This window comes from Toxotes jaculatrix, chromosome 21, assembly GCF_017976425.1.
Source record: "Toxotes jaculatrix isolate fToxJac2 chromosome 21, fToxJac2.pri, whole genome shotgun sequence".
NCBI classification, from domain to species: domain Eukaryota; kingdom Metazoa; phylum Chordata; class Actinopteri; family Toxotidae; genus Toxotes; species Toxotes jaculatrix.
The window spans coordinates 5,099,812-5,114,113 of NC_054414.1; the positions used below are offsets into that span (position 1 = coordinate 5,099,812).

The 14,302-nt window shown below is 43.7% G+C and overlaps 1 protein-coding gene across 1 annotated transcript in view; it reads right to left on the reverse strand.

Moving 5' to 3' along the window:
- Positions 1-14,302, reverse strand: part of cacna1g (calcium channel, voltage-dependent, T type, alpha 1G subunit) — a 201,722-nt gene that overhangs the window by 82,741 nt on the left and 104,679 nt on the right. Inside the window, exons 6-10 of the mRNA XM_041067345.1 lie at positions 6,578-6,737; positions 4,036-4,336; positions 3,439-3,531; positions 2,428-3,304; positions 1,208-1,608 (exon numbers count right to left, since the gene is read on the reverse strand). Of these exons, the coding sequence (XP_040923279.1) occupies positions 1,208-1,608; positions 2,428-3,304; positions 3,439-3,531; positions 4,036-4,336; positions 6,578-6,737 (1,832 nt within the window). The remainder of the gene's footprint in view (positions 1-1,207; positions 1,609-2,427; positions 3,305-3,438; positions 3,532-4,035; positions 4,337-6,577; positions 6,738-14,302) is intronic.

The window sequence follows — 14,302 nt, forward strand, 5'->3', positions numbered from 1 at the left end:
TATGCTTTAGTTGCCTGGCGTGTATTTTTGCAAAGAATACCAAGGAAATACAGTGATAGTGTTTATCTGAGTATCTGACTTTGCACATACATTCGGTACGAACAATGCAAATTGGCTGCAAACAGTTCACCAATACACTGGATATAAACATTCTCATTCTACTGATAAAAATGTAATGCAGGGAGCTCCTACAAAATATTTTTTTTTGCCAGTGTCAGTTGTTGAATATGATCAGAATTTTTAAGAGACAAGTTTTCTACTATGGGTTGATATGATACACCGCGCTGGAATCTGAGCCGGTACCGACCTTGTTAAGTGGCTTGGGTATCAGCCAGGATGTGACTGACCTCAGTACTTGCTAGTAATGCTGCTGTATAGGCTAACCTTTTTATTCGACTGAGACAGAGGTCATTTGTTGTTTTCTTCATTTCAAGCTTAAGATAGCAAGGGGAGGTGGGGTTCGGTGACCTTCCAGCTTGTTGGGTGGATTATTTTCTTCAGACTGTACAGGTTGCATTCACGCATTGGTGAGATCTGATCACAATGAGCATCAGACCACCTCCAGATGTGGTCTGCCTGATTCCATAGCATTCCCATTCCAATGTGTTCCGCATGTATATGCACCTTGCATTAACATCCCGTTTCCCTCATGCAGATGAGCTGACCTGATACAGACCGCATTTTAATGTTAGGTGTAAATGGGGCCAAAGAGAAAGAAACCCAGGAGTAAAAAACAACAGACAGAGAATGAAAGAAACAAAGAGAAAATCTCTGTCAGATGTTGTGGGGCCTTCCTCACCCGTTAAATCACCCCTGTTCCTCTTTCTCTCTCTGTCTCTCTCTGTATCCTCTGCCTCTCATACTCTCTCTCTCTCTGGCTGTAATTATGCTTGTATAAACAAAAGAGACCAGAGAGAGACATCAGGAATTCCAGTTGGGCCTGTGGGAGCACCGTAGCTTACACAATCACACAGAACGACACACACGGACACAGAGGATCTATAAGTTCAACTGATGCTTTCCTGCAATTTTTCATCATGTTTCATCTGACTGCTCATTATGCATCAGTGTATATTCCCACTGTCAACTTTGTGTAGTCATTCAGGTTTGCTATCATCTCTGTGGAGCATCATCCAATAGCTGCATTCAACTTCACACAATCACACTTTTCTTAATGAGACATGGAGAAAAACACATGTGCACTAACCTGCTCATGGTACTCGATCCCCATGCTCAGAGTATTAATCAGAATGGCGATCATAATCCCTCGTCCAAAGTACTTGCTGTCCACGATCTTCCTGAACGTGTCACACACCAGCCTCCAGAAGTGAACCGCCTTCGCTGCGGTTTTGCCCAGCCTTCGGTGCTTCTTTTTGGGCTGCCGGCTGTCTCTCCTGTCCCTGTGGTGGAGGTCCTGGGTGAACTCATAAACACCCTCGCTGTCGGAATCACCGGGTGTCTCATTGCCCTCGGTTCCGCCCTCTGACTCGTTGGCCAGGGCCTTGGCGCAGTAAGGGCAGTTCTCAGGGTCCAATGTCAAAGCAGCCGTGTCCATGGCACTGCTGGTGGTGCTGAGGTCACGGGCTGACAGCTGGCAGGAGAGCTGGGCTGCGGCAGAGTGAGAAAGGTCAGATGCAGAAACTAAGACAAAGTGAAGGGAACTGCAGCGAATCTGTGCGACTTAGCAGCGAGACTGCTGAGTCACATCAATTAAGTGTTTTAGACAAATTGTCAAATGCAATGCAAAAGATCTGTTGCGAACAACAACATTTTTGGACAGTTGCGTGTGTATCAGAGGGAGTGTGCTCGATGGTGATGGTCAGCGTGTGCTGTATGAGTAATGCCTCGTCTCCACAGCCTGTGCTGTGGCCTGTCTGGCTGGCAGCCACCGTTTCCACCATCTGTACAACCTGAACAAACCTGACCTGACTTCTGCTGAGCCCACTGGCTTTTAGAACTTGGCCGCGGGCAGACAAAGTTGGCTGCGAGCTTGGACATGAGGGATTAACATTTATTGACTGGAATTAGCACTCTTTCTGTCTCTCACGGAAAAAAAAAACTACTCTGGGCTGTGCTATAGTTTGAAGCTTAATCACCACAAATCGATACCGTACTCCACCAAATAGGAGATTACAGAAAAAGGAACACTTCCAGTTGTTTGTCACTTGATTTACTCCAACACTGATATGTAAATTAAACACTGATTCAGAGTGAATGAGATACTGCTGTTATTTTCAAACCCCATTATGCTTTCCAGTTTTTGACTGAATGGGAATGCTCAACAAAGCAAACCCTATCCACCACAGCTAACTCAGAAGGAATGCAGCTAATGGAGCTAATCAAACACTTTCCAAGTTTTTGATTATATCTATAATCATGATGCTCAACAGTGTATGTATCATTCCTGTTGGTTTGTGGTGAGTCTACCTGAGGGCAAGTGAGCCTCCACCAGGCTCGATGGCCGTCTCTCCAGGGACATGGGTGGGATATTGAGGTTGAAGCTGATATTAGTCAAAGTGCTGGCTGCAACACTTCCTCGTCTGGACTCTGCTAGGGCTCGGGCCTGCAGGGTGGGATAGTTTTTAGGGCCTGGAGCAGCGAAGGGCACTGAGTTCCTCTTCTTCAAGGGAACAGGGGCAAGGGAGAAGGAACCTGGAGTTGGCCCCATGCCCGTGGGCGAAGGGGTACAGCGAAGCGTTTCCATGTTGAACACACTGCGAACTGAAGCTGAATCAGCAGCTCCTGCAGTGGCATGGTTCGAATCAGAGGTGGCTGATGTCACAGAAGAGGGCGGCACCAAAGCAAGCTGCCCGGTGCTGGATGTTGCTAAAATAGCCCCTCCGTTGTTATTATGAGCTCCAGCCTCCACATCCCTACCCTCCATACACCAGGTGCTCCCTCCTCCCCTCACGCTGCCATTTCCCAGGTGGTAGTGATGGTGGTGGTGGTGATGATGGTGCACCATGTGATGAACCGACATGGATCCCTGCCTGGAGAACTTCCTCCTCCTCCTCTGGCTACGCTGGGGCTCCGCGGCCGGGGGAGAGGCGGCGATGTTCAGCCCGGCACGGCGAGCCAAGAGCCTGCAGATATGGGCTACTTGTCTGGCCCCCTTCCGGACAATGCGAACCACGAACTTGAGGAGCTCATCGTAGCAGGAGCCTGGCTCAGAGGCCAGAGTGCTGGCGTTGGACATGAAGCGCACCCGCTGCTCCTTCATCAGCTGGCTCTCCCTCTGCTTGGTCTCTGAGAACTGAGTGGCGATGACCACCAGGCATAGATTGATCATGAAGAATGAGCCAATCTGAGGACAAGGAGGGGCAGATGACAGTTTAGTTATTCACACGTTCACACTGGATGCTCACACACCCATTCCCCAACTGACCCACTTGTTCAGCCATCAGCACACAGCTGGTGGCGCCATGAAGCGGCACTTACAATGATGAGTAGGATGAAGTAGATGAAGTTGTAGAAGGATTGAGCATCCATCACAAAATACATAATATCCACCCAGCCCTCCAGAGTGATCACCTAGAGAGGAACAAAAACAGGGGAAAAAACAGGACGATAGAGATGGTGGAATTAAATAGATAATAAGAATTCAATAAATATACAGATTATAAGAGACCATAGTTCATAGTACAGACTCAGCAGAATCCCCAACATTTCTCTCATATGCTTTACCCCACACAGGCAGTACTCCGACCTATGGGAAAACTCATCTCCAATCTGGCTTTTGTCCTATAAAACTACCCCCTCAACTTGACACTGATGAATGAAAACTGCAACAAAAGGCTTTTCAGATGATGTGGAGATAGCAAACAAATGGTGTGGAAAAATGAGACCACAGTCCGGCGGTGTGGCCGCGGTAACTTGCTAATCCTAAAAGTCCAATATGCTGGCCGCTGGCGTAATTTGTCTCCATCTTGTAATACAGGTTTACACCACACTGTATGTGCATCACTGCAGAAATCATTCATTTAATCTGGTGTCTTAAAAATATGACTATTCTGGAAACGTGATCATGTGTCTTACCTGAAAGATTGCAATCCAGGCATAGCAGATATTGTCAAAGTTGATGGCTCCCTTGAAAGGGTTGGACGGACCAGTAGCACACTTGGTGTAGTACTGGTTCCAGTTGACGCAAGTGGTGTTGTCAGTGCTGTTGTAAGATTCCATGCCCAGGGTGCACTGCACGTTTCCCTCATACAGCTTGGGGACCGAGCTGCAGTTCCTCATGCCATTGTTTTGGCGCTGAGAGCAGATGAAGGGGTTCTCATCATCATTTTCAGTGTGGTAGTATTCATGCAACTTCTCCGACTTCACAGACAGAGGGCTTGGGGGAGGAAGAAGAGAGGACATGGGAGGGAGTACTGGTTTGTTTGGATCCTGAGACCAGACAAAGTCATAAAGAGTTGTTCTGAAAGTAGACAGACTTCATTTTCAAATTTGAAAAGGTCAGTAGATTTGGCCATGAATTGTAAAAATTCTCTTTAACGTCAAAAACCATCCTTTCTTTCAATTTCAAATCCAGACACACAGTATCTTACACAAAGTTTTCAATACGTTTGCCTTAAAGTAACACTATATAAATTTGCTGAACAGCAATGCTGTGGCATCGAGTGGCAATTACAGAATAATGGCACACTTCCCATGATTTTCTACTTGACATCACCACTAGTCGGCCTGACTTAGCTGTGACATGCTAATGTGTGATGTTCAGTATCATTTAAATTGATCAAATTTGAAACCCCAAATTCTGCAGGTGTTAATTCCAAGCAAACAGTCCAGCATCTGATTTCACTGATTAAAACTCCTTCAGACAGATAGGAGGAAGTGATCAGCAGAGCCAGTTGTAACTGTGTTGACAAACCTGGGGCCAAATGGCTGGGGAGACCCCTGTGTGTACTGTGTGAGTTGGATGGACAAGTGTGTACGCTGACTACAATACCTCTTGGCATATCTGTTACAGCGCACTCCTCTGGAATAACTGGTGTGTGAGTGTGTTTCTGGCGATTGCGTGATATCTGGCTTTTCTGTCAACACACATTCAGCTGGCAAGTTGTGTTAATTGTGTAGTAGCCTCAAATACTCTGTGGGACCAGACCAGTCCTTTTCCACTTCTGGACCAGCTCACACTCGCTTATTTATTCATGCATTCTTAAAAGCTGTTTCACACTTTAGGATGATCTACAAAAACACTTCCAGACCTGATGAGTTCAGTATGGTACCCATTCCATTTATCACACCCCGACGTGGTGCATGGGATGTGGTACTTACCGGGTGCTCTAACATACTGTCAGTCAGTCTAATAAGAGTCACTGTAAACCCAACTAACAGTTAACAGCTGTTACTCTGCCAAAGCACTGGAATAGACCGACTGGCCACAACATTAAAAGCAGGCGTTAAAACTGATATGCTTATGGTTTTGGATAAGAGTAGAACCAGACCTAAATGCCATTCATCTGATGCAGAAATAAAGACCTTCCAGATACAAGAAGCGCGACTAAAAATTAATGATGATGGCAAAAAAAATATGCCAGCTCACCAAAGCCATTATGCACGAATTTAAATTACAGCTGTGAGATGTCATAAATCCTATAGAGAGAGATGGAGCCAGGATGAACATGAATAAGTCATGGGTGCCCATGTGCCATATAGCATGGGCCGCATGGGGTCTTTCTCATTATTCCAGGGCCTGTCTGTCCCCCATTCATCACTGTGATGAGACTCCATAATCGCTGACCTCATTGACTTTAGTGCATGACTTAGTTTAGTGTCCAGGGTCAAGGTTTACTCTACAGTTTTACCTTAACCTTCTCATGACCCTAATCTCAGATGTTCCTCTGAGCTCTATCAGGAAATAGAGATGGGTAAGATAAAATATAAATGAATAAATAAATCCTCTTGTGTTGCTTGGAGTAAATAAAGATCTGATCAATATTCTTATTTACTCTTACTTAATGTTCTTGAAGACCAATTGACACCAGTGCCATTATCAAAATGTTTTTAAATTGTGAATACAGGGCCTTTTGTGCGCAGCCATTTTTGTTCTGATGTTCTGTATCTCTCTCAGTACCCTCCTCTGACGTTTTAAAATGGTAATTCTGGTTTAATTAGAGTTTTGTTCTTACTTTTGAGGGTTGGGCCATCATTTATAACAGTTGTAATAACAATGTACAGTACATCTGAAGTAACTGGTGAGATCAGGTAGCACAATGACTGACAGATGATCAGACAGATCATTAATGAGCCCACAGTTTAGCCAGGTTATCTAAAGCAGTTCATTTGGAGTTTAAACTGAAAGTGAGTGCAATAGTAAGTACTGGTGGTCAAAGTTGAATCACAAAGTTATTCTGGAAACTGTGATGGTTAATCACCTGACCAATGACTTTAAGCACAGTGTTATTAAATCGGATAGAAATTATGGTCAGATCTACAAAAATACGATGCAAAATTAGCTACAAAATACATCATTGCTGACACTTCCCTTTATTAATAATAATTAATAAATCTGAATTATACTTTAAATAATCTACTCTATAAGATAAATAAAATAGAAACTAATTCTGCTCACAAGGAGAAGTTTTCTTCCACGTAGCAGCGGTTTCTGAGCAGGCCGGACCACAGCTGGACGCCCACAATGCCGAATATGAAGAAGACAAAGAAGCAGAGCAGCAGCACGTTGCCAAGCATTGGCAGGGTGTCCAACAATAGGGTCACCAGGATACGCATACCTGAGAGAAGAGACAAGGGCAAGGTCAAACAGCTGGGCAGCAACACACAGCACACCAAGGCACACTCAGATATGCGCCTGTCAGGATTAGGTGCATATTAATGGCTGAATTGAAAATCAAATCTCTTTTACTACAAGTGGCAATGCAGCTGTTTTTTCAGGCCTGATGTGAGCAGTGGGTATTTTATTCAAAAGACTAGTCGATATGAGTACCAATCCAAGCACCTCTCAATTTACAGCCTTTCACACTGCCTAGTTCTGACCTATTATAACACACTTACAGGGACAAGTGCACATTTCTGTATCTTTATCCATTTGATCAAATTATACACTTGCCAGTGGATGCTACAATACTTTTTTTACAGTTTAATGAAAATTAAATAACTGTGATAACTGGTAGAAATAATAGCCTGGTATACATTACGGCTTAGTGAATGAAGCCTCTCAGGGATTTATGTTTTAATGAGGGACTGCTAACACAGGCCCATTCACTGTAACAGATGAAGAGCAGAGCTGCGGGTTACTTGTAAACAATTTGGGGTCTGGCTCTTGACAAATAAAAGCGATTCAGTATATTATTTTTGTCAGGGTGAAATTGGATTGTTAGAGATTATTAGAACATTAAACTTAACAAAGTACTACTAATAAAGGAATGACATACCGATGATTTGTCACACAGATCTATGTCACTGTTGGCTTTTGGGATGCTGCTGCAGTTCTGTTGGCTTATGCCACTTAGTAAGTCACTCATGTTCCACAGTAATATTCCACCTCCCACCAGCATATAGTAATTCTTATTGACATAACACAGTTGATTATCCTATACAGTGACAACATTTAAGTTTTACACAGAACATAGTGGTACTGTCAGTGGAATAATAATGACATACCGGCACATAGCACGGACACACCAATCCTCAATCAGCAGTAGCATGTGCAAGTAACATCAGTGACATATGCAACCGACATACCACTACTAACAGTGGTACCGACAGTGTGCAAACTGTGCGCCAAAAACCAACCGTGAATTACCACTCAGGATCGACATATGCCACTGGCACATCCCTCATTCCTCTCTGCACTGCAGCAACGAAGTGCTTTTGAGCAAAGCACTGAATGTACAGGATAATCCCACAGTGCTTACAGTAGAAGCCTAATGGATGTGAATGCAGTATAAATTTTAAGCAGACTATTGCAAAAAAAAAGAGAAAAAAAGAAAAAAGAAAAGAGAGAGTGTGCAACATCCTTCTTTGGATGAATAAAGGTTAAAAATATATTTGGATAAGACACAGGAGTCCTGAGTCAAACGGAAGAACAGAGATTTGTTAGCAGTCTGTGAGTGTGTCAGCAGGACTCCTACAGTTTGCTCTGAATTAACGCCACAGTAAAAGACCTGCTTTTTCGCCTTTCATACAGTACATCCCTGATTCTGTCTGCTCTGGACAGTGTTCCCTCAAGTTTCTGACAACACACACACACGTCCTACCGCCCACACTCTCCCTCTGCTAAATCTGGCTGTGTCCCTCTGCTGTTGCAGCTCAGATTTTGCTCTAATATTCACACAGATTTCCTCCATTCTCATCTTTCTATCTATCTATCTATCTATCTATCTATCTATCTATCTATCTATCTATCTGTCTATCTGTCTATCTATCTATCTATCTATCTATCTATCTATCTATCTATCTATCTATCTATCCATCCATCCATCCATCCATCCATCCATCCATGTATTTAGATCTCTTTTTTCTAATGTTGCAACCAATCTCTCTGTCTCTGTCCTTCTCTATTCTTGTTTCCTTCTTCTCTGTCTCACTTCGTCTCTGCAGGCTACCCTCCCAGCAGTAACCTGGTGAGTCAGGCGTCAATAATGAGGATCATTTTTCTGATAAGGGGTTTTCTGGGTAATTGAGGAGGCTGGGTCAGTCCCTGTCGGAGCGCCGGCAGAGCCCGTCTGCTGAGATGACAGACACAGGGAAGGACACAGAGAGGATGGAGAGAGCAAAGCAGAGAGAGAGAGAGAGAGAGAGAGAGAGAGAGAGAGAGAGAGAGAGAGGGAGGGAGAGGAAGAGGAAGGGAGAGGTGGAGAATCAGACTTTTGAGCCCAGACACTTTGAAAGAGCCTAAAAAGGCATGATGGTCATGGAATGGTAGTATCACTATGATTAAAAAAACATTTTTACCTTTTATTTGTGAAGTTTGAAATGTTGAAATAGTCACTTTAAATAATTTGAGCCTGCTGACTGATGCCTGTCAGTGCACTGCATGAACAGATTACTGAATAGGTCTTATGGGCACTGGCCCAGCAGTCAAGGGGCCCCAAAGCTATGGATGGCACTGTCAGTCAGTAACTTTTTTTTTTTTTTTTTTTGCATGTGCCTTTTTCAAAAATTAGGTTTTACATGTAGTGCATTTACATGCATTTACAGAGGATGTATAAAATGAAACCAAAATAAAATTCCTTTTACATTCCAACACCTTTCACCTAATCTGAGCCTTCTGGGTGTGGCACAATAAACTGTATGAGGAACTTTTCATTTTCAACAGATTCTGAAAAATACATATATTTTTAAATGAGGGTACACAGTGAGAGAAATGGAAAGAAAAACAAGCAGGATTTTGCAGACTTGTTCAGATAGGGAGTTCAAATGAAGACGGAGACAGCCAGGAGAGACAGGGAGGAGATAAAGGGAGGAGAGGAGCAAAGGTAGTACTGAAGGATGCAGGAGCCTTTCACAGCCATCATTCTCTCAAAGGAAGAGATGTAAACAGGGAAAACCAGCTGGGGAGAAAGTAAAAGTGGTGAAAACATAGAAACTCCTGAATAGCATCCAAGACTCATGAAAAACACTGTTTTCAAGTTATTTCAAATTGTGTAAAAGCTGCCACACTATGCACTGGATGCAGTGCTCAGTTACCAGAATAAAAGGGTATACAATCACAAAGTGAGATGAGAGTCATAAAGAAAACGCCTCCCTGAAGCTCTCATAATCACATTGCGAAAAAAGTTATTAAATGCTGCGCTACGGCACTGTTTACAAGGGAAACATCCTGTTGTGATTCAAGTGAGGAGCGGGAAGTTATGTAAAAATAAAACTGTGAGTCATTACCTGTGGCAATTTGTTGCCGCTTGCCCTTCGGTTGGACACCCACTTAACATAATTGCCCTGAACGCGCAAAGAAAGAGTATGGTGGTACATTAAGCTGCTGTCACAGAGGTGTGGAGGCTCACACACTCTGACAGACCCGACCCGCTGCCTACAACTGCAACATCATCCATCCCTCTCCCAGGCACACGCACATCCTCACCCGAGCATAGGCAAACACAAAATGCACACATACACATACACAAAGCGCACATTAAGCAGCAGCTCCTTCAAGTGATTGGCCTCAGAGTGTGATGTGCTGAGCTGTTCGGATGCTGCTTAGCTGTGCCTGAGTAAGTGACAGCAGCAGAGATTAGTGTCCGCTGCAGGCCGAGGCACGCCGACTGGTTTCATACGTTGCGATTGCAGCGCGGAGATACAGCCGCACAATGAGAAGTTAACACTAAAAATGCCCGTGCCTGATTTTCACACCTCTGACAGCTGGACCCGTGCAGAGTGCAAAATCAATCATTTGCCACATCTTTGCTCATTCATCATACAAAGGAGGAGAGCTAGAATCTGACCGTGCTCTGAATCTCCTCATCAATGTCACAATAATAATAAAACAATCATTTTAACTCAAACACTGTGCTTGAAACCATGTATAAAAAAAATTAAGGACTCCCTAAATCAGGCTTCATTTTTTTACTTTATACTGTGCCGTTCACTTTCAGGTCTGTAGATGCTTCTTAAATGAAGGTATGGGAAAACACATAAATACAAATCTACTTAGGCCATAGGTCATCTGATAGACTTAAGACAGTACATCTAAAGTTATGGAGAAGCTGTTTAAGAAGGGAGAATGCCAAAACGGCTTCAGATATATGGACACGTTTAAGGACTACTCCAAAAACTCATTATATTTTACTTATAAAGGCTGAATTCATGGAGCTGTTGTAGTAAGAGAATGGCAGCGCACTGTAGCATGCTTAGCACTTTAAAAAAAAATAATTACTTAAAGTCCTCTGTGGATTTTTCTTGCAAACATTGTTGTTATATACTGCATCATAAGTTGTAGCAGGCTGGTTTGCGCTATAGAAAACCTTTCATTTTCCATTGAATTCTTCATCGGTCTGTTTTGTTGGGGCTACATGCCTCTCTGTTGTTTTTGTGTAATTGTGCACTGCGTAATACATTTCAGTTTGAATCGACTTCACCAGCAAATGGTCCGGTGACAGTAAGAAAAGCTCCTCTCCTCTGTTACACTGATTTTGCCTGTGGTTACACGATGGACAGGACAGGTCAGCTCTTTGAGAGAGTGCTGAATATTAAGAATAACAGTGATAGCACTTAGAGAGCGATTCAGCTGAAGGCATGAGGGTATAAAATATTTGCTGTGGCAGGAAACATTTTCAAGACTGGTGTTGTTGGGTTTTTTTTTTTTTTTTATGGTGGCATAAATCACAGCATCAACGACTACATCAGCAGGAAGAGTATATGAGGACAAGTCTTCATTCAGTGACGCAGGCAAACCTGAATCTCTTGAAAAGAACCTGTGTTTACTTCCCAGATAAGAGAATCAATCCTCTGGGCCTCTTCCAACCCGAAAAGCGTGCTCATTCCAAGTGATCGACATTTCATATTCAATAACAATCATCTCCTCCTCCGTCTGTGCGCCCTCTCCAACCTCGCCGTGGGCGGCTACTCCATTCCAACATGGCTGGCGGGCGGGTGGCTGTGTGTGATCGGGGGAGCCATCTGTTAGTAGGCAGATTAGGTCTGCTTCCTCTGCTCTCCTGTCCAGGTCCAGCTCCGGCCCAGCCAGCTTTGTAATCTGTGTACTGTGTGCTAATGGGCTTTCTGAGTCGATGGCCAGCGTACACCTGCGTCTCTTCTTATCTGCTCCGAGTGGATGGTAACTAGCTCCATGTCAGAGACTCCAGACGGAGATGACTAGACAGCCCCGAAATGGAAATGTGCCTCTGCATAAACGAGCCATGTGACCCGAAGAGAGAGTACATGTAGAAAAATGAAAACTGATGGAGAGAACAGAGGACAGACAACCTTCTGTTTTATTTACTCCAGTGAGTTCACCTACTTTTGTGTGGAATTTGTATGGAATCACAGGTAGAGAGGGATTTAATTAGATGTGGAGAATTGTTGGGGCTTTAGCCTGATAACTTATACCTAATGTCAACTATCAATAACTATCAACTATCAGTCAATAAATCTTCCCTGACAATTTGCATTTCCATGTTTTAAAAAAAAAAACTGAAAAAATGAATGACAACAAAAGCAAGAAAATAGTGGACACGACAAGACATGAAAAAAAGACGAAAGGAAGAGGAATTGAAAAGATCACTGATTTTGAAGTCAGTGATCACTTGGACTACATCACTCTCTCAGTAGAATAATCATTTAAAAAGACAAGATCTTTTGTTCTTAGCTGCAAACAGACTGACAGTGAAGAGCAGGGATTACGCTGTGACATTCTTTGCTTTCATTCTCTGGCAAACAACCTCCACTGAACTCGTTCTAACCTTATCAGTCATTTATTTCTTCAGCCCTGCTCGCAAACAAGGAGCCCCAGGATCAAATCTGTCCCCTGACTCCTCCGGGCCCTCCCTCTCGTCCTCACATCACAATAAAAAAAACAGAAGTCAAGGGGTGACTTAGGCCTTGCTATAAAACCCTGTGGCCCCCTCCTAACAGCTTAGAGAAGAACAGAAGCTAGGACGAGCTTGCGAGGTCTTTAATTACAGTACTGAGGGTAGGCAAACAATGTGCTGTAGGAGGAGGAGGGCAAGAGCATGCAGGGAGCTGGGAGGTCGATGATGTTGTTGTGTTCTTGTTGCCTTTAGGGCTTATCTGGGTGGAAGTACAAAACAGTGTATATGAACCAGGAGCTGCTCAAATACCAAGCGTGGAGAACAGGATGAAACACTGTATTACTACAACAACAACAACAACAACAACTACCTCGACCCAAGTGCAATATACAACTGTTGCATGTGCAATAACTATCAGTGTTTCTCATATTTTTAAATATGTTTCTTTACATATACATATTTTTTTATGCTGCTACGTGGAGTGTATTGCTGCTGAACTAAGTTTAGTTGTGTTTGTGTCCTGTGATAATTACCTATTGAATGCTGCCTCTGGCTTGTTAGTCAACACTGCCTCGTTTGAACGTGGCTCACTCGCAGCATCAAATGTGCCATCAGGACTCATTAGGTCTGGGAAGCATGTTATTGTTTTTTCCAGTTATATCTGTTGTCCATTTGCAGACATGGGGCTTCATGTCTCCACTGCCCTGCTGGATTTTTAACACGCTGTCAGGATCCTTACATTCAAGGTTCCGATGTCACCATATCTGACCCTATAAACCCTATAAACCAACCTTTATGTGTAAAATCAGTGGCAATCCTCCTTAACTCTGGCTGGTCTTGGCATCAAGGAACTGTGGATAACCAGGGTGGGATGATACATTAAAGCTAGCCAGGAAGCACATAATGAACTGTCACTGCAGACTGCAGCTGGCTGGTACAGCCACCAAACCAGGCACTTTGGCAGGTGAGCAGCCATCATCCTGAAGTCCCTTTCTTTTCCAGAAATATGTTTGGCTTGAACAAAATACAGTCTGTTAAATGCGGCACTTTAGCCTGAGGATCTTAAAAAAAGTTATTTTCCTTCTCTGTGTATAACAATGGCACCTTTACTGCTACAACCACAGGAGAGAAAAATTCAACTTCAGCATATTAAAGTCAGTATTCTTGGTTTCAGTGCCTTGAGGCCTGAAACTAAAACCCATCAAGGCAGCTCTTTGCTTCTATTTGCATATTGTAGCAGCTGAATCAAGGTTACAAAAGCAGCAAATGCTGACAGTATATTCTGAATGTTAAAGTTTGCAGCTATTTAATACTTCGTAGAAGCACTGTTTGCTTTGAAAAGCAGAAAAAATAGCAGTTTGGGTTTCTCAATAATTAAGCAAATCTAGATTTAGAATCTTTCTTTCTTCTTTCTAGCTCTTCATGTACTAGACATACTCATTCAAACTCACAGCACAAGCTCAGCATAGCACCATGTCTGTTTCCCTGTGGTGAGCAGTGTCTAATAAAAGATTCCTTCCTTCCACAGAGGGGGATCCTCCTCTGTCACCCAGGAAACCATACTGTATTCTGGACACTCGAGTGGCCAGTCACCCCCTTTGAATATTACGGCCCACGCAGAGCCGTGTCACAGGTTGTCATGTGTGCCTTGATGCAGCCAATGACAGTCCCGGTACGAGGTCCCTGCAGGCTGGTACCGGGACGTGAGGGCAATAGCCAATCAGGTGGCAGACGGTGGGTGGTGATGTGGTGGAGACACAGCCTGTGATTTTTGGTTTTGTTGGCAGTCGGTGGATGAAGCCTGCGAAATGTATCTGTCACTTCCACTGGCAGGACTGCCATGTTAGTGCATCAATCAATGCCAGAGCCCA